Below are 27738 nucleotides of genomic sequence, written 5' to 3'. Positions count from 1 at the left end.
GGGAAACCTTAGAGGTTTATAAAATCATGAGGGGCATAGAAAAAGTTGATGGTCACAGTCTTTTCCTCAGGGCAAGGGAATACAAAACCCAAGGACATAGATTTTAAAACAAAAAGGGGGGGGGGGGTTAAAAAGAGAGAAAAAGAGGGGGAGGGAAGAGTTAAAAAGGGACCAGAGGGGAAATGTTCCCCCCCACACACAGGTGATGAGTATATGGAATAAACTGCCAGAGGTAGCTCTAGAGGCATAAACAATTGCAGTGTTTAAGAGACATTTAGCCAAGTCTTTGAATTCAAGGACTTTGAATAATTACTTTGTAAAAGGGAAGTCATAAGCCATTAAGATATTGGAATAGTACATTCTTTGCTGTACATTGTTACAAGCACACTTATGGAATTCAGCACATGGTATTCTGAAGCAAAAATCATATTTCTATTATGTTTTAATGGTTTAAAACCAGTCAGGATGGCTGCAGCATTGCTATAAAGCAACCTTCATATCTTGGATTGGCCAAGGGTCAAATATAGTGATCATGATCCCCTAATAACATTAATCCTGCAGGAAATTGGAACATGTTTATAACACAGAAGCCTTTTATCTTACATTTATGACTATCATTTTAGAAGTCTATGTTTCCCCACTAGAGGGGGAAGGCTCACCAGTGAATCACAGGCAAATCCTACATACACAACTTTGTCGCCAAACCCAAATCATTCTCCCAAACGGAAATAGAAATGAGAGTGAAAGATCAAAATCTGCTCCAAAACCAACTTGTATTTAAATAATCTTAAAAGAGAGCAATGTCCCAAACCAATTCACAGAACTGACAAAATTTGACAGAGTCAAATAGCAGGATACTCTATTAGAGCAGATGACCAGTACCAGTGAATAGGGAGATCCAGGACACCAACCTAGTTAAGGGAGGGAGAAAAACCTCAACTACACATGTCCAGTGTAGGATGATGCAGGACTATGGAGGTGATCACATTCCTAAGCTCCCAGGAATGAAAGTGAAGTGAAGTGGTAGGTGCTCCCAAAGAAGCCTTCACTAGTACAGCTATGATGCATCAATGGAAAGGGAATAAATTTAAAAGGTGGCGGTCTACCCATCAAATAGGCTGCTTTATCCCAAATGATAATGACCTTGCAGTGTTGTTGCAATGGGACCCACAATGCTCAGCAATAGCAAGGTCACCAAAAACAAAATGTTAGAAATTGTTATTACCCAACATTGTCAATCAGCCAGGCCTGGTGCAAGCTCAGACAGTTTCATAACTCAAGGGGTTGTGAAAGGAGTTGAACACTAATAATCAATGACCATCACTCCAAGGCCTCGAGTGTGTGGTGGTCCATTATGAAACATTTGAAGTAGGGGCAGCACAGTGATATAACTAGTCAAACTGCTGCCTCAGTTCCTGCAATCCACATCATGTTGAATTCAGACCTCTGGTGCTGTGTGGAATTTATATTCTCCATGTGTCTGGATTTCTTCTAGGCATCCCAAAGGTGTGTTAACTTACTTGACTACTATAAACTGCCCAACTATGTAGGTGTGCATTATGATTTGGGGGGGGGGGGGGGGAAAGTGCTGGAAGAAAGAAAAAAGGGAAAGAGATAGGGGAGAAGGGCTTGGCCATTATAAATAGGAATGTGGGAAACAATAAAATGGGGTTTGTGTAAATGGGTGTTTGGTCAGCATGAATGCAAAAAGGGCCTGTTTCTGTGCTGTATGACTACTTGTGGGTCTTGCCCATGGCTGTGGTGAACTCCAATATCCCAGATTTAGATGCTTTGATTCCAGTTAGTGGTGACTCCCATAATTCAAATTTTACAAACACTGCTTGATAATGCATTCAAATACCAACATTGGGAACTCTTCCAGAACCAAGTTCTCCAGGATATTTAGACCAAGGCCAAGTTGTCATCTGATCCTAGTGTTCTTGCTGTATCCAATGCTTTAAGCTGGTTCTCCTCAGCATTTGGAGTGAATCAAGTTAGGTGCCAACTTGAGATGGTTGGGATCAAGACTAAAAATGGAGAAATCACATAGCACTTCTGATCAAAGATTGTTGCAAACACTCTGGTCTGGACTTCCGCACTCAGGCCTGACCATCATTTGGGTTGAGAATGTGATTGGTGGTGCTGCTGCTGCTGCCGCTTCCTGTTAATTGTTTAATTACCCACCAGCATTCTTAAATTTTACAGGACTGTACAGCTTTGATCTGGTTGCCTGTCCAGTGGTCCTGCACATTAAACTTTGATTTCTATACATTGCATCCCAAATCAAAATTAATGCTTAGCACACAGTAGAAGTTGAACCAACTCAATGTGTTTAGACAGAGTGAGTTTATTAATAAATAAGTTGCACTAATACAGTCAATTTCCTGAAATATCAAATCAGGAGAATGTGGTAGATATCAAAATCCATATATTCTGAGACATTCCAAGTCCCAAATAATCTAAGTTAGAATGTGCCAAGGACAATATGGGTGGAGAAATAAGACCATTCACATGCAATTTGATGCTGGCAAGCTGCATTGACACTGAAGAGTGGAAAGGAGTGACAGCAAATACACAGGATCACTCTTCTAGACAGTCGCCCATATTAAACACCATAGTGATCATAATAACTGGTTACATTTAAGTGTGGAGAGAAACAGCAGGGCCAGTAAACCATAAAGAAATTCAAGTGTGCAATATTCATGAAAGTGATAGGGTGAGAATTGGATGTTCAGTGATTAGAAATTCAATTTGTGCATCGTCAGTCTGGACTCAAACATCCTCTGAAATTCCACTGGATTGCCATTGCTGCCACTGGATTACCGCTCCCCTTCCAATACATGGACAAGAACAAGGTGGCATGCAAGCAAAGAACATAGTACCAGAGTCTGCTATTTCTGGATCCATTGATCACAAGCTAACAAAAATAGGAAAACTGCAGTTTGGCTACAGCACAAAAATGTGAATCTGGCACAGGAGTAGATATTTTCAGAAACTCTTTGGAAAAACAGACTTCTTGCTTTCCAAAATGAGGTACCATTTCTTATTGCACATGACTAAAGCTACAAAACACTATAGAAGCAATGTACATAAAAAATGGATGCAAGCAATGTAAAGCCAATTGAATAAAGCCAATTGAAGTCCAGTAGATTGGGGGGGGGGGGGGGGGGGGGGAGGATCAAAGCTAAATGCCCATCATTTAAAATAGATTTTCTTCCAATAGAACCAGTATCCAGAACTACCATAATCAGCAGAATGCCTAGATCCATTTTAAAAAATACTGCCTGCCATCTGAAAAATTGAGGTTGCCCTCAATCCCAACCCAGCAGAAAAACAAATTTTAGCTGATACACCAATTAAATGGTCTGGATGACATTAATAGAACAAGGACCTGATCAATATAGAACTTTCTATGGAGGCAAAATGATCACCACTAACCCAAGTGTTTTTGTAAGAGTCATTGACTACATGCAGTGGTCACTCTCCAGTGCCTCACCAAATGAGCTGTTTGGCCTTTTAAACTCCACATCACATTCTCCAAAGCCCACCATTTCCCCACCATCCCCTGCCCTCCCCCCAGGAGTGATCCAACTTCCTTTATTTTGTACAAGCAGAACAGCCAGAATTGTTACTGTGTTGCGAGAGTTGCTGGGATGAAATAATTTCAGGATCTGTTGGAGCTGCATCATCATCTTCAGCATTAATGATGTTTTCCACCAGGAGGCGGGCAGATTCTTCAATGTGGATGTTGTCCTCAAAAACAAAGGCAGAGAAAGATTGTATATAGCACAGACAAAGTAAACATTAAAAAACCCAGGCACCTAGGAAGTGATTAACAAATTAAAAACCACATCCATCTTTGATCCTTCAAGTCAACCAAACTCCATTCAACTCCTGTTGAGAGTCAAGACTATAAAATGATCAGGGAGGTACCATTTTGAATGAAGGGCATCACTCAATGATAAATCTTGCAATGACACTTATTTTTCAGGTTCATCATTTGAAGCACTCCTTGTTTAATTTAGCCTCTGCATTTACGGCAAGTTATACAAAAACCTATAATCATTCTCCAGGGGGCCCTGAAGGGGAATGATGCAAATCATTATGAGTGACTAAATGCACCAGCCTGTCAGCCATCCTAAATACTATATATTAAAGGTGATTTATACAAATGGAGGCTTCCTATTGTGGACAGTCACCTTTGAAGACAATTGCCCAAACAAAAGACATTTTGTGGTAGTGATTGGGGGGGAGTGGGGGGCACGCAGGGGAGGAGAGAAAGCACTAATGATATTTAAAAAAATGTCAGTACTAAAGAAACATCCTTGTTTATATTAAAGCAAAACAGACTATGTTGACCTTGTGCACATAATTTAGAGATTCCATTACAGCACAAGTGGGTGCTCAGGAACAAATAGTTACCACAACCAAGAATGAAGTTAGGCTGCTTGCCTTTCCCCTTTGATGTCAATTTATGCATCAGATTGTATTGCTCTCATTTTGTGATCCACAAGTATTTAACTGCAGTACCATCTTGTGACTGTTACGTTGTTCACGAACTGCTCTGTGCAAAATGTTTCAACCATTTCAAATCAGTAAAAGACTTATAACCAGATCACCAGAGGTGACAATGCAACAGCATTCTGCCATTAACAGACCAAAGGTTTCAGAAATTAGCTTAAATTGCAGAAGAATAGGCTGAATGATCTCCTATGCAGAGTCCAAATTCTGAATGCAAATTATTCCCGATTTAATTATTTGACCAATGTCAACCAAAGTTTCAGCTATAAAGAGATCCTAAACCTCTTCCTCCCAAAAGACACCTTTAAAGCTTTTGAATCCAGCTGTCAGTCACTTGGTCCAGATGCTTGAGTTTGTCAGGTTTTGTTTGATAATGCCCATGTGGATGTTTATATTAAAAAGGTACCATAGAAAAGAAGTTGATGGTGGAGGTCTAGGCAGTTGTGAAATTAAAGTATCATTGGCAGGTAAACTATGGAGTATCCAGCAGCTAATGAGAAGTTGGCTGATGAGTGGTCAATGTTCTTTCCTAGAGGTTGGGCTTTGCATTAAAGTTGTTTAATTAAAGCAGTGGATGCACATACAAGTTCACACTTAGAAAACATCAATAAGAGGATGAGTGAGGCCCCAGCCAATGATAAAAGGCATCTCACTTCTTAAACCAAGGGCATTACTTTGGCAATTGTTGTATTCACTCCATGCAATTCTCCAATAGTAAACTCAGCACAATACAACAGCGAACTGAAAACCAGGACCTACATAGCTTCAAGCTTCACACCTGCCAAAGGCAAAAACAAGCCTCCCAAAGCAAATAACCTGGCTCCTTCCTTTAAAGCAGAAAAACCACTCGATTCATATTTAAGCATAAAAAACTGGATAGCAAAGTAGAAAGATTACTATTACTAGGTATACCTCCTGTTATGGAATTGTTGGGGTATGCAGAGAACATCCCTCACATCAGCATCACCACCACCACCTCATTCTCAACAACCCAGGTGTTTAACTTGCAAGGCCTCATTCTTTAACATGGCTCTGGTTTGTTTAACAAACCTGATCAGACAACAGGATTTCTTACACATTTATTCAGTGGATTAAACAAAAGTTCCTGGCAAGAAAGGACTTAATCTCAAACATAATGACCTGGTTGTTGTATACAACTTTGGACAAAACTAAGTCATATCAGAGCCCCTGGCTGAAGGTCACAGCTGTGGAGAACTAAATGTTGTGCTATGAATGCCTTGGAACTGAATGCAATATTCTTCAGTTTTTTTCCCTGGAACAAAATGCATCAATTTAGAAAGTTTGTTTTATTAAATGAGCAGGCCACTCCCACCTTTAGCGACAGAAAGACTTATCAAGTTTGCTTGTTGGATTCAGTCAGGAACAAGTTTGAACCCCAACCCATATGAATGATAGAAATGGATGGCTATGTGGGAGGGAAGGATTATATAGATCTTAGAGCAGGACCAAAAGTCAGCACAACATCGTGGGCCAAAGGGCCTGTACTGTGCTGTAATGTTCTATGTTCTAAGACAGAGCCAAGGCCTTTTTAAAACAATCCAAGGTAAATCAACTCTCTCAGGTCCATTTACTCAATGAATTTGAAATTATTTTCTTGTTAATCTTACAAGTGTTAGTCTGAGGATTCAAAAAAGTATGACCACAGTCAGAGAGTAGGTTCTGAATAGTTCATTGGTTTGAGGGAAAGCAAGGCAACTAATTCCTAATGTAAGGCTTCACAAAAGAGGTGTTAGAGGACAGAAGAAACCCTGAACCTTGCCCCCCCCCCCCCACAAGTTTAAGGATCTGTGTATGGTCAAGACAGCTCATTGTTGAGTAAACTTCTTTGCTGAGCTCTGCTCACTCAGCACCAGGTACAGTTTTGAAAACAGCTGCACCATCTACTGTTAGAGAAATGCTCCCATTGAACTATTACATCACCTCCAACAAAGACCATTTGGGAGAGCAGCTCAGCCATTATTCCCTTCCTGGATAACTGGATTCCAGGTTGGAGTTAACGAAGTGTTTATGTGGGTTTAACAATTCCCTTGATAGTTGGTGGGGCAAAAATCCATATTCTTTCAGGGATTAAATTAACCTCTTATTCAGAAGGTCAAATGTAAAGTCTAAAAAATCCAGCACAAAGCCCCAAGAAAACTCAGACATCCCATTTCTCCTAGTTTTTGTATTCTTGCTGGAGGATGCAAAAAAATCTGGCCGTACTTGTGACAAATTTAGCAACTTCAGGTTCTATTGCATTTCCTATCATTTTACTGTGCATCCCTATTCTGCACCCAGGTCAGCTATAGAAGCCAAGTGAAGTTCTGTCCCCATTGCCCAAGAAATATCTGTATAAAAGCCATCAACATGAATTGAGTACAGTACTGATGTGTCTTTTGCCAGCAGTTGAGTCAAAATGACCAAGCAGCATCTCGTAGGCACACATTCACTAAAGGAATAAACTTAAATGTTTATAGCTATTAGTGTTTATAGTTATGAACTTCATTCCAGTTTTATAAATATCATAGCCTGCAAGCAGGGCCTGTCACCACCTCCCCACCCCTACAGTACCAGCCATCAAGAACTCATTCATCTTTATTCTTCCCACATTCCCATCAACTCAAGATTCCATCACTTACCAACACATTAAGGAGTATTTACAGTGCCCAAGTTACTTACCAACCTGCAAGTCTTAGGAATGTGGGAGGAAACCAGAGCCCCTGGGATGATGGTAACCTACACTGTCTTGGAGTTTTAAAAAAAGACTGATGTAACTGTGTAAGGCAGCATCTATAGGGGCAGAAGGATGGTCGACTTCTCAGGACAACTGCAGGATCACAACTGAAAATGTCAACCACCCCTCTGCCTCCACAGGTGCTGCCTCACCTGCTAAGTTTAAAATTAAATTTTTTTAAATTTTATTTACAGCATGGTAACAGGCCCTTCCAGCCCAACGAGTCTGCGCCGCCCACTTTAAACCCAAATTAACCTACCCGTACGTCTTTGCAGTGTGGGAGGAAACCAGAGCACCCGGAGGAAACTCACACAGACACGGGAGATCGTACAAGCTCCTCACAGACAGCGACGGGAATTGAACCCCGATCGTTGGCGCTGTAATAGCTTCGCACTAACCGCTACGCTACCATGCCGCCCCAGCAGTTTATTTTTGTTCCAGATCACAGCATCTGCAGTCTCATCTCCAATCACAAGGAGAACTTGTAATCCAATACAGACAGCACTAGAAGTAGCAATTGAATCTCAGCCCCTGGAGCTGCACTACTCCAGCCTTGTGTCCAAGTTTATAGCTCCCTCAAAGTAGCCATGCTAGTAGATAGGGTGATAAAGGAGGCTTATAGTATGCTTGTACTCAGTGCCCTGACCAATGAAGGCAAGAGTCAGGAAATCATGTTGCAGCTGTACAAAACTTTGGTTAGGCTGCACTTGGAGGATCGGGTGCAGTTCTGGTCACCCCATTACAGGATGGATGTGGAGACTTTGGAAGGGGTGCAGAAGAAGGGTTTACTGGGATGCTGCCTGGATTAGAAGGTATGGGCTATAAAAAGGTGGTTGGACAAACTTGGGTTTTTTTCTCTGGAGTGTAAGCAGCTGAGGGGAGACCTGATAGAAGTTTATAAAATTAGGAGAGGCATAAATAGGGTAGATGATCAGAATCTTTTCTCCAGGTTAGAATTGTCAAGTACTAAGAGGCATGCATTTAAGATGGAGGGGTAGGGGGTGGAGTTTGAGGTGTGGGACAAGTGCTTCTTTTAGAAAAAGAGTGCCAAGTACATGGACCAGGCTGCTGGGGCAATGGTGGAAGCAGATACGATAGTGCCATTTAAGAGTCTATTGGATAGACACACAAATATTCAGAGAATGGATGTAGATGGATAATTACTGGCAGAAGAGATTCAGTGTAACTCAGCATGATGTTCAGCACAGACATCACAGGCTTAAGGGCCTGTTCCTCTGCTGTACCATTCTGTTAACCAGGAGCTTAGGGCCATATTTAAAATACCAAGTGTCACCAATACCCCCGCAAAATTAAATTTTCTTACCTTTGCCGATGTCTCAAACCAGGCAATGAAGCCATTCTCTTTACAGAACTGATCCAGCTTGGGCAAAGTGTTGGTCAGTCCCTCCTTAGCTTGGTCACATTTGTTTGCCAGTAAGACTGCAGGCACAGGCCTGCCATTCTGCAGCCTCACTTTAGAGTCAAGATCGCTCTTCCATTTTGAAACAGCTTCAAATGTTGATGCTCTGGATACATCAAAGACAATAAATGCCCCCACTGCCTCCCGGTAGTAAACTCTAGTCATGTTACCAAACCGCTCCTGCCCTAGAAAGAGAAGAAGTTTTTAAAAAAATTGTTTTGCCTTGAAGAGGAAAAATACAAATCACTAACCATCAACCAAATCAAATTAATTACAAATAGAATAGCAAATAACCCTTCAGATTTTTAATTCACTTTGTTAGTGATCAACTATAAAACTTAAATAATGGGAGCATGTAGATCAGTTACATGTTGGATACAAGAGGAAAAGCCATAGTCAATTCAAGATGAACGATGGAGAAATTGCATGAAGTCAAATATGCATAGTGTTTGGTCCATCAAGGAAGGCCCAAATCTTCATTTCTGGAGAACAGCAAACATATTTTCAGCAATGTCACCACAGGCAGAAGCCTGGGCAGTCACCCAAGCCATGGGATTCACACAAGCATCTAGCACCATTGGTAAACAAGCCCAAACATCATCTCCAGCCAACTATTGACAATTTGATCCACCTCAGCATAGTTATGTGCTTAGGACTGTCATAGCTCCAGATGTGGAAAAAAAATCAAAGGATAAATGGAAACATTTCACGTAGTCATGGTCCTTGCTTGAAGGACATGAGACTAATAGAGAATTAGACTTGGTTGCAATTCTCCTTACCACTGCAGACATGAGATTACAGATGCTGGAATCTGGAGCAAAGAAAGCATGGAGGAACTCAGTAGGTCATACAGCATCTGTGGAGAGAAATGGACAGTTGATGTTTTGGGTCAAGACTGTCACCCGGACTGAAAATAGAGGGGAGATAGCCAGGGTAAAGGCAAGGGGAAGGGGTGGAGCGAGAGCTGGGGAGTGATAGGTGGATCCAGCTGAGGAGGGGTGATTAGCAGGAGGAGGGGAAAGGTGGAAATAACAGTAGAGGCTGGAAGGTCATAGGTGGAGGCAAAGGGCTGCAGATGATGGAATCTGATAGGGGAGGAAGGTGGAGATTGGAACAAAATGAGAGGTGGGGTGGGCAGGTGGGAACAGTGGAGAACAAAAAGGGGACCCAGTTGGAGTGTTGGGAAGGGGGATCCACCTATCACTTGCCATCTCTTGTTTCATCCCTTCCCCTGACACTTTTATACTGGCCATCTCCCCTCTACCCTACAGCCCAGATGAAGGGTCTTGAACAGAAACATTGCCTGTCCATTTCCATTTCCCTCCATAGATGCTGCTCAAGCTCCTCAGTTTGTTTTTTTGCCCCTTACTACTGCAATTGATTTCCCCTCAAGGGATACAAAATCATCAACAAAAATCAAAAGCAAATCAGACACTTACCGATATCATTCTGTCCCTTTGTTTTTCCACCCTTCCTCCCCACCACTATCTGATGAACTTGTAATATGCTGTACCATTTTTCATCCTGCTACTGTTGTCTGTGCCTTTTGAGCAGAGTCAGTATCAGTGATATGACACTCAAAATCACATCAGAACAGGGTACACTTGCAAGTTCAGTGAGCCAGTCATCAAGGCCTTTGAGCATGAAAGGTGCCACTTTCTGTTCATGCAATTATTCAAGAGTCAAGAGGTGTGCTTGCTTTGGTGCAACAGTTTTACAGACAGTCAAACATTTAATCTGCAGGAAGGCTCTGTATGCAAACAGTGCACCTTCCTAAAAATAAACTTGGAACACATGTCCCAATACATTCTGAAGACGTTATAATCAAGCAAATTGTACAGTTAAAAATCAGAGCAAAGTATTCAGTACCATGCTAATTTTCTGGTTATACAGTTTGCAGGCATTTACCAGTGACGATTAAAATAAAAGATAAAGTTTGTGGTGGGAATGCACTGTGCAAGAAAAAGCATGTTTTGCAGCAAGAGCTGAAAGTTTACGAATAGCAGAATGTCAGTTAAGATTAGTTACCATTAGGATTATCCAAAACTTATGTGAACCGAGTAGCCATCTAGACTTGAAAGAAATCTGCATTTTTTATTCATGGTAGTTGCCCTTTTAATTGACCAATCTGAAGCAATACAGCTGTTCCACAATGAAACAGTCAGCAGTGTCATCATAGGATCTGAGATCATGGGACTAAGATCTAAACAAGATTAACTAATTCTAGTCGACAGAACACAAGGCATGCTACAAGAAAGCAGCTGTAAAATCCTGCAACTGAAGTCAAATGGCAGCCTCAAACAAGAAAAGCCTTCGATTAACATGAAAATTTTCCATTCTTGATTTATAGTAATGCAGACTATTCTGAACAAAATCTTAAAGTAGATTTAAAACTGCTAACAGAAACAGTGTGGCAACCAAATCAAATCTGTTCCCAGAATAAATCACCATCTCTTTAGATATACTGGATCTTCAATTTATGCTCAAGCAATATGGTGAAAACATCCATGGACAGTTTTACCAGTTGCTCTGAAGCAATAAGAAAAGCTGTGGCAAGTCAACAGAAGCACAATAAGTGTCCATGTCACCAAATGAAGTCCAGATCAAGTTATGCAACATTTCAGCATGGTGTAGCAGTCTGTGGGGAAGAAACAAGCTAAATAGATTTACAGGCATGAACTACAATAGTTACCAATATGTTCCGCAGCTTTCAGCTGAACTCATTTTCTGCTGGACTGCACTTTCCCGTGTCTCTAGCTTTTCAAATTACAATCATTTGGGTACATGGGCTAGAACTGCTAGACCAGGGCTATACACATGTGGGATGAAGACTGACAAGTACAGACTTGCCTTCAAACCCACTGCTGTAGATGCTGCTCAAAGCAGCAAGTCTGTCACAGAACTAGGCAATGCAGCATGGTTTTGAATGTACAGATTTTGTTAAGAAAGGAGTATCACCAAGAACAAACCCTGTCCCAAAACAAAAAACAGCTGGCTAAGCCACATCTCTAGGTTTAACCAGCTGTCCAAATGGTCAGAGTTTTGAATGTCAGGACATTCAAAAGAGAGAAATTTATACTAAAAAATTTAAAGTTCAGTTTATGCTTGCTTTGGTCCCTCACTGCCATTTAAAAGTTCTGATCTAGCACAAGTTTACCAGGCAGATTTCCCTAGAGTTTAACATCAAACCAGAATTGGGAAATTGGCAAGCCAGTAGGTTCGAGACTTGTGGGAAACTTAGTGGTATTGAGTGCTGAACTGGTGCCATTTTTAATAGTTCCAGGCCATTAAACCTCTGGCTTGCTACCATTTGGTGTAAAGTGGGTGCATTCAGTTACAATGATCATTTATAAACATTTCGCTAAACACTATGCAAGTTTAAGCCACACTTCCCCCCCCCCCCCCCCCCCCCCCCCCCCCCCCCCGAATTCTCAGTTCATCTTGAATGTGCAACATAGCAACTTAGAGACTACATTAGTCTTGGATTTTATAAAATGGGCAGAATTGAAATGGTTACTTCAGAACTTTATTCAAAGGCAGCTTTGATGGTGGATGTGCCATATCCTTGAATTACTGCTTTGTGGCAAGGGTACTCCCAGAGTGCTGGAACAGTAAACAGAACACCTTGGCTAGAAGTTGAGCTAGATCTGGAGCAGTATCACAAGGAATGTCAGGTCCTATAGTCTTTGCTGTGTTGCCAATTCTAGATATGTATACAGAATATAATTATAGCTAATCATCTTGGCAAGATGGGAGAAAAAACATGCACAAGATGTAGGAGTTAGTTATACAGCTTATTCCACCTGTTCCAATATGGGAACATCAGCTTTTCTATCTCAGAATTTCTAGTATAGTCTTTGATTCCACAATTCCCTTGTTATCCAAATATTAATGTCTTGAATATCCTCAGCTGTGTCCACATCCCTCAAATACAGAAGTCCAAAAATTCACAACCCTGAAAGAAGAAATTTCTTCCCATCTATCCTGAACGATCAACACTTTACCTCCAGACCACAGCCAAGAAAACCTCCTTGCACCAACACCCACTTCACACCAGATAAGCCAAGAATTTTGTGCATTTCAATGAGATCACAATTTGTAAAATTTCATGGTATTACTAATTTGTCTTCTCATCTTTTCCCAGTTCTAAAGGAGGGTCTTTGGCCTGAAACATTAACTTCCCACAGATGATGTCCAACCTGCTAAGCCAATCTGCCAAGTACCTCTTCATTAGGACAAACCCCTATCCTAAGGATCATTGGCAAATATTAGTTGTACTCCCTCTATCACTAGTAGGTACAGAGACCAAACCCACACACAATATTCAAGTGCCTTTCTATACCAATGTTACCCTTCAGTGATCCATGCACAGGCCCTCTGAACACCAACACACTTCAATATCACCATTTAAAAGCCTTTATTTTCTGGCAAGGTGAACGACCTTTCATTTTCCACATATTCCATTTGCTGTCTTCACCCGTTCGCTTCATCCTCAGCATTGTCCTCACAGGCCACATTGCCAGACATCTTTAAAATCAATAGCAACTCTGAATATATATAAAATCCCCTCATCCAAATCAATGATTTAGATTAAACAGCTGGGCCCCACCAACACCCCATTATTCAGTGTCTCAACTCAAAAATGGCACTTTGTTCCTTCTATCCAATAACTGATCTTTCATCCAAAAGATTGTGGCACTTTATCAACAGCTTCAAAACTCCAAATATACCATATTTGTTTCCACTGTATTCCACTAGTTACAACTTCAGATTTGTGCGAACCAATTCCTTTTGCAATAAATCCATGTGGACTATGTCCAATCCTGCTTTAAGTACCTTTGTACTGCTTTAATAGATTCTAGCCTTTTTTTCCCCTACTACTGTCGATAATTGATCTGTTCCCAGATTTCTCTCCTTTTCCTCAAACATTACATTTGCTGCTTTCCAAGTTTGTGAAAATCATCTAAAGTTTATGGAATTTTAAAATTACAACCAATGCATCTACCAGCTCTGTAGCTACCCCTGCCAAAGGGCAAGGAATCAGTCCACCAGGTCCTGAAAATTTAATCACCTTTCAGTCCCATTAATTTCTCCAACTTGATTTTGTTTTAAATGCCTAGTGCTAATGCCTTTGATCTCTTCATTCACTTTAAAATTTATACATCTTCAGTATTTCTGATAAAGGATCCAAGATGACAAAATAGTTCTGCCATTTCCCATCTCAGTTGCAAGGAATGAATTTTTGCTGACCTATATTTGTAGAAGATTTTACAGTCAGTGTTTATGTACTTTGCAGGACCATTCCTGTATTCTATTTTCCCTTTACCAAAGTCTTAGTCCTCCTTTGCCAAATTCTGAAGTTTTCTTACTCCTTATGTTTACTACATTTTGAACAATAGTCTACACCTTTGCTTTGATCTAATACTATTTAACTTCATGATGCCTCTGCTGGACCTTCCCCACCCACCCCTTCTTAAAAAGGATGTATTACATGCAAATCCTTTAAAATATTAGCTATTACTTGTTTAGTCAAATCTTTTAATGCAGTTTCCCAATCCATCAGAGCCAATTCTCATCTCATCTTCATAATTTGCTTTATTCAGACTCAAGACCTTGGTTTCAGTTTGAATCAAGTCACTTTCAAATCTTATATTTAATTTAAAAAAAAATCATGATCACTGTTCCCCAAGCCACCAGATTTTTAACTAATTTTTTTCATTTTAAAATACCAGACCCAAAACAGCCTATTCTCTTGACCAGTGCATTGGAGGAATCATCTTTCACATACGCTGCAAATTTGCACTTCAAGTTAGCAGCAAATTATACTTTACCAAATTTATGTAAGGTGTCTTGTGCTTGCAGCATTACCTTTTGTGCTCATCTATAACCACAAGATACTATTAGAAGTTTTATATTAATCTATTAGGCTATTACTCCAACTGCCTTGCTACAAATACAGAGCTCACTATTGTCTTTGTGCCATTTTTCTTTAATCTGGTTTAGTGAGGAAGCATATCATTATGATTGTATGCTCTGTTCCCTTGAGACTCTAGCTATCATTTTCCATTTTGCTATCCTACACTCACTTTGCCCTTGCTTTAACTTTTAAATTTCTCCTCACTGGGAATGCCTTACCCCACTTCCTAAATTATTTAAAAGCCTCATCTACAGACCCAATTATTGAATTTGCTGGGGCATTGGTCCCAACAGAGAAACACTTCCTTTCCCTCATACAGTACTCATCTCTCCCACAAATCTTTGAGTCACACATTCAATTCCGAGTTTATTCACCTTGGGCCAATTTGCATTGTTGCCCAGATAATAATCTAGAGATTACCACTTTTGTGATTCTGCTTTTACAATTTGGATGCTTGCTACCCCATTCACCTCGTCTCATCTGCATTGTTGGTCCCAATTCATTCTTCTCTAATCCCTAGAAAATATCCTGGCATCAGACAGATAAAAATATTTAGATCTCATTCACAGGATTACAAAGCATCTGTTTTCCCCTCTCCCCACCAACCCCCAAGTAAGACTTCCACAATATCACCAAATTCAGTTTCACTCCAACTTGAATGGTCTCACTGTACTGTGGGGTGGCAGAGGCGGGGGGGGTCTCATTTACCCAGAGCTCAGAGGCTGCAAGAAGCCTGTAGCTGTTTGACCAGTGCAAGAACCAAGGCTTCTGCAACGCTACTGGAAGTGCTTTTTGTTTCAAATGGCACTTGGGATGTTGTTGTTGGTAAAATCTTATAAAGAGCACATGTCCCCATCCTATTTAAGTCCAATCTAGTTTCTATAAATGACCCATGCTCCAAATGGAATTGTTTCCAAGATGATACCCCTTGTAGGAATGTGGAGAGGGGAGACAGTTTTAGAAACAAAGGTGGCTACTAATAACAAGCCAGTTGTTACAACAAATGACTTAAAGGGTGCAATACTGATCAGTTGAATCAAAGGACATTATTATAATCAAGATATTGCTGGGATAGAGACCTCATCTCTGGATGATCAAACGATAATGTTGGAAGCTTAGTCAAGAAAAATGTTCATTTATGCTGTGCAACAGGTCACATGTAATTATGTGAAGGGTACAATAAACACTGCACCATTTCAAATTTTAAAATCATTCTGGATCTTTAGGTAACTACTTTGCATATGCTTGAATACACTGGTGAACAAAGGAACTTGGGTTTTCATTGATTACTGGAGGGAACATGAAGGTAATTGAACTCATCTGGCTGAGTTAGGATTCATTGCCAGGGAAGTAGCATCATTTGCTCATAGCAAAGTTGGTATTTCCACCATATATTTGGATAAAGCTAGCAAAACCTGGAGTTTCCCCCAAAGGAAAAGGAACACAAGTAGCTGAACCATCTTTGGTTTCTAAAAAGAGGGCATGAATCAGAGGTAGGATTAACAGTGACATGTGGTATAAATATTTAGGTCAGATCAACATCTAGAATATGATGCATCAATTTTGGAGTGCTCAATGGTCAAAAATCTTTAAAGTAGATGCAAGATCAAATTGGAGGACACAAGGATTCACATTGGACATCAGTGACAGGAACCACCAAGTAGCTGGTTTTCCAGTGATTCATGAACTGGAGATGGATGTCAAGTTTACTCAAATTCTTCCCAAAGAAACTTGCCCATGGTGGAATATGATGCTTTTGTTCAGACATATGAAGTAATTGTATGCAAATTAGAAGGATAAAAATTTAGCTCATGGAGCATAAAAATGCCAGGTGGTTTGTGCCTGCAAAGCCCATGTATCACTTCCACAGGCTTTAGTGTAGCCATCAGGGAAGAGGTTTGAAATTACAGAAGACTGTCAGTCCAAGGGATACACCATGACTCATGCCTAGATTAAGTGGGAAATTCATGATATCCATTCTGAGCTGCAAAAAAAACTTTGTTCTACTCAAAGTATTAAGGTGATGACAACTTCAGGATGTCTCAAGAGCTTCCAAAGAGGCGGAAGGGAGAAAAAGAGAAAGTCCATTTGGGACATCCTATCCAGGCCTACTCCCTCAACTCTTTCTGGTATATGAAAAGCATTGGTACCCAAACTCTGTTTCATTACTTTTGTTCCCAATTTCCACCCTGCCCTCACCTTCACACAGTCATCAACTCTTCCTTTCCTTTTAGGGATCTGTCTCCATCTCTGGAGAGAAGCTGGTATGGATATTGGTAGCTAGCCTTCCAACTCCAACAGCTCCCTTGACTACTCTTCATCCTACCCTGCCTTCTGTCAGAACTATTCCATTCTCCTAGTTCTTCTGTCTTCTTGTATGGGAGCCTCCAAAAGTTCTTCCTGAACTGTGGTTTCTCCTCTACCATTGTTAACAAAGTTCTTGATTACACCTCATCCATTTCCTGAGCCTCTGCTTGTAGCCCCTCTCCTCCAGGAATGGTGTTCTCTAGATAGTCACCTTCCATCCTCAATATTTAGAGGATTCTCTGCAATTCCTGCCACCCTCAAAGAGATTCCACCATCAGACACATCTTCCCTTCTCCTCCCTTCTAAGCACTTTGCATGGACCCTTCCTTTTGATTCCTTGGCCCACTTTTCCCATTCCCACTAACCACCCCCTTCTTACACCCTCAGGTAATGCAACACTTGTCCTTTCACTTCTTCCTTCCCACCACCCAGGTTGGAAAGAGTCTTTCCAGATGAAGCAGCAATTCACTTGCATTTCTTCCGCTCTAGTATACTGCATTCGGTGTTCACGATATGGTCTCCTCTACATTGGGAAAAAAAACAGATGCAGATTGGTTGATTGCCTTGCGGAACATCTGCATCCAGTCTGTAGGGGCAATCCAGAGCTTCCCTTACCTGCAAAGGCAATTCCCAATCCCACCCTGACCTATTGGTCTGTGGCTTCCTATACTGTCACAGCGAGACCCAACACAAGCTTGAAGAATCCACTTCAATTTCCTTCTGCGCACATTGCAGCCTTCTGGACTTGCTGAATTCTACAACTTAAGGCAACTTGATTTCTCAGTCTGTATCAGTTGTCCATTTGTAATATTAGCTCTGATCTCCACCTCTTTCTCCCCCCCCTCCCCCCAGCTGAACTTAAAGTATTCATATCCCAAGAACACAGTTATAGAGTCACGAAAAATAAATCCAATGTGCTCCCAAACACTGAAGAATAGCTTTGCCCTCAAACACTGAAATACAAGGGTTATCTGCTCCAACTGCTGGTTTATAATTTGGGCATTCTTATGGATGTAGATTAAGATCACAGGAGGCAACAGGTACTCAGTCCTCTCAAAATATAGCAACACCCAAAGTATGAAATATCCAAATTGTGTGATTTGTTGAACAAAACTACTTCCAAGCCTGAATGCAAAGTCCATGATCATGTTACTGCATCATTAGATGAAACACAACTGTTTTCCTTAAAGTCAATGTAACATTCTCATTTCCAAATTAGAACTGAAGTTGAATTTAGCTTGGAAAGATCATCTCAAATGCACACCAACTGCCTTCATTAACTGTTCCTTCCTCCCTTCCCAACCTGGCAAAAATAAAATTGAAGTTTTGTCAGTGGCTTATGTCCTGTGAAGCAATTCTCCTCACAAAATAATTCTTGTAATGGAGAGGCAAATTGTGAGCAAACTACAACACTTATCGCAGACACCAGCAGATACACCATCTGGAAACTGATAGACTGAAGATCCATTGATCCAGTTAGCCTTGTGCAAGCACTATCTGGGATTTACCCTTGCCCCCAAATTCAATGTATAAAGCTTCATACAAATTTGCATAAAGTGCCCATACTTGCACTATAGCTGTGGAGTTAATTACCACAGTCATTTCAGATTAGTGACTACTGACAGTCAACTTCAGCAATGAAAATTATGTGCAAGTTTGGTTAGGGATTCAGTATAGAAGTTGGCCTTTCAGCCCACTGAGTCCTTACTGACCAGCCACCCATTTACACTAATCTTACATTAATCCCATTTGTTTGTTTTATATATTGTTCTCCCCACATTCTCATCAACTCTTACGATCCTAGCCACTTAGGGAAATTTAGTAGCCAACCTACCAACATATCTTTAAGAGGGAGGAAACTAGAGCACCCAAGGAAACAGCCATTGTAAATAATTTCTAACCCAAATTGCAATGGGATCCACAAAATTTGTATTCAGCCACAGCCTGTCTAGATTAAAGGCTTTTTGGTGATTCCTAGAGAATTCTAGAGACTGCATCCAATTCACAAGGGAGACTTATGATCATTTAAGTACACAAGTAATCGATGGGAAGTTATCAGGACTCATTATTATAATGATTACATTAGCTTAAAATAGTAATATTTCTAATTGTTTAAAATTTGTCATTGATCAAGTTTCTATAGGAGTCACTAACAAAAGTGAAGTTGCAGAAGCTTGACAAGTCCGTGTCTGTCTGCCAAACTTTTCAATGATTCTTGTACATTTGTACTGTATGAAGCAGACAAATTGGGATACGGTAAAATTCTGCACCCAGTTCTCAGCAACTGCAGTTTCCAGCCCAGATAACTTCACAAGTTCTCAGGATTATGTTTACCACACTGATAATGGCTCATAGAAATATTGAGAGTACAAGGGAAAAAAGCAACCCTAACAATAAGTATACTGTTCACTGCCAATTAGAGCTCGCACAAATATCCAAGCTGAATTGTATTACAAAACTTTGTTAGAGAAGTTGCTCTTCAGATAAATCAATGAAATGAAGTACCCCACCATCACCTTGCTTCTCTTATACCAATAGCTGTCATATATGTTGGCAGCAGGAAGGTTTTCAATGCTATTTAATGATAAACTCCAATCCCAAATTTCATCCAGTGCACCAGCAATTCAGAACAGACTTTAGGAGCTACTATTGGCAGAAATTAAAAGTAACAACTAGAATTCCTACATTGCAAGTGGTGTTGCAGCAGTGAAATTAACTAGTAATCCGGCCCCCATCCTCGAACCCCCCCAAGTTAGTAATCTACAGCAATCCAGCCCCCAGAGTTCAAATCCCACCCTGGCAGCTGTGGGATTTCAATTCAGTTAATGATCTGGAATTGGAAAGAAACTCAAGAATCATTACAAAAAGCCACCTGTTTCACTAATATTCAGGGGAGGAAATCAGTCATCCTTGTACTGTCTGGATGATTTGTGGCTCCAGACCGATCCTAGTGAATGGGAGGCGGATGGGGAAAGGAAGAGAATGGACCAGAGGTTGGCTGTATTGGTAACATGGGACAAAGCCACTTTGCTGCTCAACTTTTCTGCCAGTGATCACTGATCACCCATGTCCCCTTCCTTTCCTCCCAGGATTTCTTAAAACCTTTGAATTTGCAATTAAAGACAATTTACCCAAGCTTAATTTCCAGAATAAAGTTCCAAATTTCTAATCATATTTGCATGCAAAAAATATTTCCCAACAAGCCTGGTGACTTTAAACACTGCTACCCATTCTGGAGATCCCAAAGAACAAATATTAAATATTAAAAATCTTGGAAAATTTGTTCAATTTATATCCAAGGGTGGTCTCTTCTCTATTATAGTCTCATTAAAAAAAAAGTCCCATTCAGGTTTGTCAATATCAAGGTACAGACATTGAGGGTTAGTGATCGCTGGGTCATAAACAGTTCCTTCCAACAATGGCCGAAGGACAAATTCTTCAAGGAGACCCAGCACCAGGCTGCAAGCACAGGGTTTTACTGACCTTGCAACCAGCCCCAAGCTCCTGCAGCCCTGACAGCTGGTGAGTGTCCATCCCCAGGCCGTCAGATGCATTGACTCCCTGGTCACTACCACCTGATGGTACAATTCCCAAGAGGGAAGCAGACTGCAGGGCAGCTCAGTTCACTTCCCCAGGCTTTTGTAATGAAGCTTTATCCTGTTAGGGATTCAGGAGTTATGGAATTATGTGAATAGAGCAGACATTAATTCAAACAAGAACCAGTCTTCAGTTCTTAATGTAAATTGCAAGCAGAAATCAGTTTGAAGTTAAAAGGACAACTTTGTAAATTAACAGCACCATCTGCAGAGCACAGGCTGCTGCCCACAGCAGGTGACTGACTGCTCAAGAGATATGGTTTGCAAAGTGAAATGACCATGAGATGTTCTGGTCTGCATCAGCTAAACAAGACAATGGGGGCATGTTAATTAGCCTGCATCAACCTAGGCAACATGGGCCAAGTTATTTTGCAACATTGTGACAGAAGCTTGCAGACCAGACTGATATTGTCACTCAGCACATCAAACATGGTCACAGGCATATTTGCTCTATCAAAAGTTGGGATATGTGTACTTGGCCTTCACAACATTAATTTTGAGTGTCTGAGTTCTGTCCTCAGAAGCCTTTAGACCATTCTTGTGAATTACTTGGTCCTAGCAAGGGTGTTTGGACATTCAGGTGTCCCCCATTGTAGATATGCAACTCAATGGAAACACTGTCAAACTCAAAATATTACTGTAGCTATTGAATTTGGATTGAATCACCTGCTGTTACTTTTATACCCTTAAGATCAAAAGTGTGATACACTGAGTTTGGGAGGTTCTACCGAGAGGGTCACCAGGAGAATGTCTACTTGTCGTGATAAATAAAGACTTCTATCACCAGCTTCAGTGTCTCTCTGGTGACAGATCACAGTCACATCTTTCAACCCATGTGTTGGGTCTTTTAGGCTTCCTATTAAAAAAGTTAATTACCTTTTTAAAACAGAGTACAGGCAAACTAATCTCAGTGGAGTGTAACAGAAGGACTACCATGTACTCCAAAATATTGGAGATGCTCACTGCCATTACAGAGCAAAAGATGGACTTGAAGCACTTGTCAATGCACAAGCATTATTTTGTACTCTGGAGCAGTTTGAAATCAGTCATTGTGCAATCTCTTACCAGTAATAACCCAAAATTCCTTGCAGGAGAATGCACCAACTTCAATTGCGATCAGCTCCAAGATATACTTGAAGTACTTTCTATTGATCTAAAGGGGGGATTTTTTTTTGTTTTAAAAAAAATGTTAATGACAGGAAGATGCAAGCAACAGCAATTCGAGGATTAACTGCTGGCAGGAGACTGCAGAATACATGCCCTTCCCCTCTTTTCTAGCTGACACAATAAACCTGATCCCATTTTGAAATCAGTGATTTTCACCCCCCCCCCCCCCTTCCCTTTGCATCCTGACTAATGTTTATTAAGTCACCATGGTCATTACATAGCCATTTGCAGGAATTTGCTGCTGAGTTTTGAAATTAAATTATCTACAAGGCACTTTGAGACAAATAACAGATGATACTGCAAGTACAATTTCTTGGAATCAGTGTCTTCATTGGAAATTTAATCCAAGGTAGGTCTAGTTAGTGAACAAAAACCAGAAGTAAACTGCAGATTTAGAATCAACTCGCTGTAGGTTCGTTTCTACTTGAGGGATTGCAAACTTAGATAGGCAGGATTTCATTGCAGATGTAGACTCAATTCTGATTTCAAAAGAATCCAGAACAAACAAAGTATTATTTACAACTCCAGGTGGCCCCAAGTGTCCCAGGCAGTCAGTTGCTTCAATGACCTTCCTTCCACAACAACTTCGTGGAGAGATAAAGAAAAAGCAGCTGGGACATTTGCCAAAGATCACACATCCTTCAGCTTCAGTTGCAAATCTGCAGAAAATGTTATATGGAGGCTTGAGCTGCTTCAAGACCTCAACAAAATTCAGGTATCTGACCTGCTGTGCAGCGTGAATTTACTGGCCATTTAACTGTCAGGCAACGATCTCCAATAAACACGAGAGTCTAAACATTACCTTTAGAATTCAGTGGCAGCACCTCAGGGCAGACACAAGAGAGGAGTGAACTTTAACGTACCATGACACTTGGCAAGACATTGGAGTAATGGCCAAGGGGTCCTAGGTACTGGGCGGGAGGAATGTTAGAGGATAAGAGCAGTGCTAAAGCAATGTGGAGTCTGGGAAGCAGGAGTTGTTGGTTTACAAAAAAAAAAGTCAAGTTTTTAAAAATGAGGTTTGAAGAGGAGTAGGATTCCATGATAGGATGTGGTCAGCCTGCACAAATTACTAGGTACATCCTTGTTTTAAAATGACATCATAAGGAGTTTATTGCAACAATGAAATGTTCAGGCACTCATTACACAAGACCTTATTTGGAAATGAACCTAATATTTTTAGAGCAGCAAAATCCCCACAGCTATTTTTAAACAAGTTTAATTTTCCCAGTTTAACAAATCACACTGTTTGAAGCAATTTGTTCAGGGCATCAAAAAGCTGAACTCAAATCTCTTCCTGTCCCATGAAACCTCTTCACCCAGTCACATGTCATCTGGAATGAGGACAACTCCTGGCTTTTGGGGTGATGCACAACAACACTGCAAGGGAAGGAGTCTTTCAGCTCATTCTGGAACCAAATCTGTTTGAAACTAGAACCACAGCATGTGTCACAGAGCAAAAATACCAAATGAGGCAAGAGAATTATTGCCTTCAAACTGCAATTCTTTTTGTATTTAGGAGCTTTTATACTGTGTCAGAGTTTCACTTTATGCAATTTGTACACAAACCATGCATAAAAAAGTAAATTTGCACAGTAATTCCCAATTTTCCACCAGTGCTTCCATAACTGGAAGTTGTTTCTTGGTGCTCTTTGCCCTTGTAAATCACTGACTAGTAATTATGTGCTAACCATCAACCTACAAGTGATACAGATGTTTACAAGAGCAGATTAAAACAAATTCAGTTATGCTTATTAGCCTGGTGGTAAGATGGTGGAACTGAATGTCATTAGAAGCAATACCAGGTTACACTCTCATACTTAACAGCACAAGGCCAAATCCATTTCAGTTGAATTCAGTATAGGACACCCAATGGGCTTGAAGGGCCACTTTCCAGTCAGGGAAGACCACAAACCAAAATTGTTAATGCCACTTTTGTAGTTGTGTGTAGTGCACAATGCGATTTCTATCGGTGTGAACTGTTTGACTGACATTTGTGCAAAACACCATTGTGCATTGTAATGCTTGTGAGAAAAAGATGTTAGGAGGATCCAGGCCCAACCCTACCTGGCTTATTGCCAGGATTAAAGTGTTCTCCTCAAACTCATTTTTTCTAAATCCACAATGGAAGAACATCATAGGAAAGGCCTTCTCTGCCATGGACAAGAACTTGGGCCACTTATGTGGCCTTCCCCTGGACGAGCCAAGTCAAATGTTGCCCTGGCATAAATTTAGCCCACGGACAATAGTTTGGCAGTCTCCAACTCAAACTAAAATTATGTGCATGTCTGAGAGAAATGCAAACCAATTCATGGAAAATGGCTTGTTTTTACACAAGAGGCCTTAAGACACTTTTCTTTCCCCAAAAGAGCTCCAACTGCTTTACCAAATGCTGACATCCTGCAGAAAACTGTACAAATACTGGGTGAAATGCAAGGAAATCGGGGGTGGGAGGAAAAAATGCTCCTTAAAGAGCTAGTGAACACCTAGATCTGAAATGACCCCTTTCTGCTGTATTATGATTTTTTATATACTGGGATATAATCAAAGTGACAAGATTTGTAATCCCACTTAAAAAGTTTCTTAAATCTCACCAATTGGAACTAGTCTATATTGATATCATTTTCTAAAGGTATCAGAGGTCATCCAGATAGCAAGTTAGACAAACAAATTGCTTTATTAAGTTCGAAACTGAGGGACAAAGCATTTCTTTCAGCTGTGCTTCCGATCCATAGATGGACAAGCAGCCTCTCCGGAAGCTTCCCCAAGAAACAGTTGCCACTGTGCTGATCACATGCTACAACCCTTAAGGCAGACTTGAGTAATACCGGGTCTACACACATTACAAACACTGACTGGTGCATGACAAGAGTGTACAACTGTTAAAGGGAAAAATGGGATTCAACATGGGAAGTTTTCTATGGAGCATCTTCTACTTCTCCAACAGTTGCACTTCACTACAAATGTTTGTTTTAACTTCACTCCAATGGCTGCAGGTATCACCCAAGTAGCGACTGCATGGACCTTTACCCACTCAATGTTTGAATAGCTATTCAAAATAAGAAATGCTGATTTAGACCCAAAATAGAACATGGGAATCAGAAATGATTTTAAAATAGATTTGAAACACTGCCCCTCTACACAAATAACTGGACAATGATGGAGAGCAACATACATTCTGTAGCAACATCCAGTCCATCACAAGAATTACAAATCATTAATAGTGGGCCAGTCAAATCAGATAAAAACCTGGCCATTCAGAATGAAACTTTTGGAATTTTAGGAGCAATTTTAACTTTGCTTGCCTGTGCCAGCACCTCCTCAGGTCTTCTCAGCTTCCACAGTCCTTTGATCTTTAGCATGTCTGGCATTAGTCCAAACACTTGAATACTACATGACTAGTGACCCAAATAAAACATTAAAGAAACCCATGCAGGAGTTTATTAAAGCAACAGAATAGAAGACAGAACTGTACAGAAGTACTTTTTAAGGCTTGTCTATGTGACAGGAGCCAATTTTACAGTCAAGGCATTCACTCAAAACTGTTGTGCTATACAGACTGGAATGTCCAGGTGCTCAACCAGCCTGGTAGGAGTTGATAACTACCTCATGCCTTTGGTTTGGAGGGGAAGTCACCCGCAGACCTCCCGCCACTTCCTCTTTTCTCCATAACACAGAGAGGGGAAGATCAAATGATTTAACTATTAAGTAAACTATTAAAAAGCTCAAAGTTTATACCTCCTGCCCCCAGCTTAAGAAACATGGATAGAAGTACAAGAAAAATTCCAGGGATTCTCAGTTTTCCTTTCCTAAACCTTATCAAGAATACTTAGAGCATCAATATCAGTATCAAGAGTTGATCCAATATAACTATTGTACAAGACAAATAGAGTAGTTTATTTTTCAAGATTGCTTCGTTTCCCCATAATACTTCTAATGCAGTTAAAGCTCTCTCAGCCTCAGAATACATTCCAAATATGTGTGATTAACAGCAAAAAAAGCAACATCCAACAGACAGAGCCAAGCAATCACACGACAGTCCATCCACATCTAGTCATGAATGTGGAGAGACAATTCATGAGTTAGTGCCATGAGGTTGTTCGAAGGACATCCTGAATGGCAGAGACAAAGGGCCAAGGAGAGCCTGGAGCATTTGCAACCAGCTCCAGCGTGGGCAGCTGTGTGGTTGAGCCTACCTTCTCAACCACAGAAGTGAATGTACTTCACGTGATAAATAAACGGCTTAAGAACACTGGAGATTGCGTCTGGTTATCAGATCAGACAATATTCCAGCTGCAGTACTGAAGGCATGCACTCCAGAACTAACCACGCCTCTAAACTAGCTGTAGTTACATCAATACCTGCCCACGTGGAAGATCGCCCAGGTATGTCTTGTCCAAGGGAAGGGCAAATTCAATTTAATTACCGCCTACTCTCGACGTTTTAGATGGCAGCCTGAAAAAAAGCGGCGGACGCTCAAATAAAGATGTGAAGTTTCACAGGCCGTTGCAAATTCGTTGTCGCCGTTTGTTGAGAAAGCTGCTTCAGAAAGAGTCATCGCTCCTGCCGTCAGATGGAAGGGCGAGAAGTGATGAACAAGTCTTGGAATATCGAGCCTTCAAGTCTCAGTCACCAATTTACTGATTAACGGTCAAAACACGGGCACTATTCGTAATTGCTCTGCTTTACATCAGGCATCATGCCTTACATTATGGTTCAGTTTGCGGCGATACACAAAGTGTTATGAAAGAGTATCACTGACTGCAACAAAAAGTCCTGTAATAGTTTGATTCGGGGAGAATACCAAATTACTTAACTCTTACACATAAAGCACTCCAATTAGGTATGGATTCACGTACAGAGAATCACACAGTTAACCAGCCCTAACGCCCACTCTTACCTGCAATGTCCCAAAGCTGTAGCCTCACCACTGTGTCCTCTTCCCAATTCAGCACTTTCAGGGCGAAGTCCACACCGATGGTGGCTCTGTAGTGTTGCGAAAAGATCTGATGGACGTACCGCTTAATGATGCTGGTCTTTCCGACGCCCAGATCTCCAATCACTAATACCTTGAATAGATATTCTTTCTGAGCTTTCTCCATTGATACTCCAGCCAATCTCCCTACTACTCCTCCCACTCGCTCTCTTTAGACGCTCTATACTTGAACCCTTTTCAAACTCTCGAAAATAACTTTACTCGCTATTTAGTTGACGCGCATGCTCCTTGTCAAGCAAGTGTCTTCGGCCCCCACTTCCCACCCTCCGAAAAATTTAAAAGGGCAACGTCTTTAGCCAACGTCTCTGAGCTTTAATTATCTGCAGCATTTACGCGTGTGATTGTGCACTCACTTGTCCGTTTTATGAGTCAGTGATTGTTAAGTAAGTGTTAGTGTAGCCTAAATAGGATGCTTGTTCTGAAAAAAAATACTTTCTCATAATATTGATCAGAAGTATTTTGGAAACTGAAGTTCCTTTTCTTGCTGCAGACAGGAATGTGTGCTTAAGGAATGATGAAGGAGCATGTTCGGGCGAAGAGGACACGTCAAGCGGTTGGGATAGATGGGAGGAGTCCCATGTGAATCATTATTAAACCTATATTTATGCTGTAAATTCTACTTACTGCATTAGCTTATTTGTTTCTCGTATCTCCACACACTGTCTTTCAAGTTATTAGATTTTTAAAATATCTTCCCTTGCACCCTTTCTCTTTAAATGTTCTGCATTTCAAGGCGTTTCAAACACTTAGCTCCAACCTAAAACAACTTCATTAGATAGAAGAGATTTAATTGCTCCATGTTTGACACATAACCCAACCTACCTCGGACTGCAGAGCTCCAAGCTGCCGTCCCAGCATTAAAAGTCTCAACCAAGCATGCGAGATCAATAACGGCACGCTAGAGTGGAGTAAATTCAGTTTATATTTCCTGCACTCTAGCGTGCTCTATGTATTGATCATGATGTGGCGTCTATTGTAGGGAGGAGTCTAAGTGGAGAGAAGGGGTTGCCTTGCTGAAATTTAATTCCCCCTTTCACCAAAACTAATTCCAATACCTCACCTTTCTATTCGACCTATTAC

The 27738-nt window shown here is 40.8% G+C and overlaps 1 protein-coding gene across 1 annotated transcript; it reads right to left on the bottom strand.

Moving 5' to 3' along the window:
- Positions 1-2312: 2312 nt before the first annotated feature.
- LOC127573265 (ras-related protein Rab-38-like) lies at positions 2313-27738 on the bottom strand. Its single transcript, XM_052021313.1, has 4 exons — positions 27481-27738; positions 26563-26731; positions 8580-8860; positions 2313-3753 (listed from the first exon to the last, which is right to left on the bottom strand). The coding sequence occupies exons 1-4, from the start codon at positions 27514-27516 to the stop codon at positions 3598-3600; spliced, it is 642 nt and encodes a 213-aa protein (XP_051877273.1). The 5' UTR covers positions 27517-27738; the 3' UTR covers positions 2313-3597.

The sequence above is a fragment of the Pristis pectinata genome, chromosome 8 (genome assembly GCF_009764475.1).
Source record: "Pristis pectinata isolate sPriPec2 chromosome 8, sPriPec2.1.pri, whole genome shotgun sequence".
Classification (NCBI taxonomy): domain Eukaryota; kingdom Metazoa; phylum Chordata; class Chondrichthyes; order Rhinopristiformes; family Pristidae; genus Pristis; species Pristis pectinata.
The sequence above is the reverse complement of the archived record's forward strand: the minus strand, read 5'-3'. Positions and strand labels throughout refer to the sequence as shown.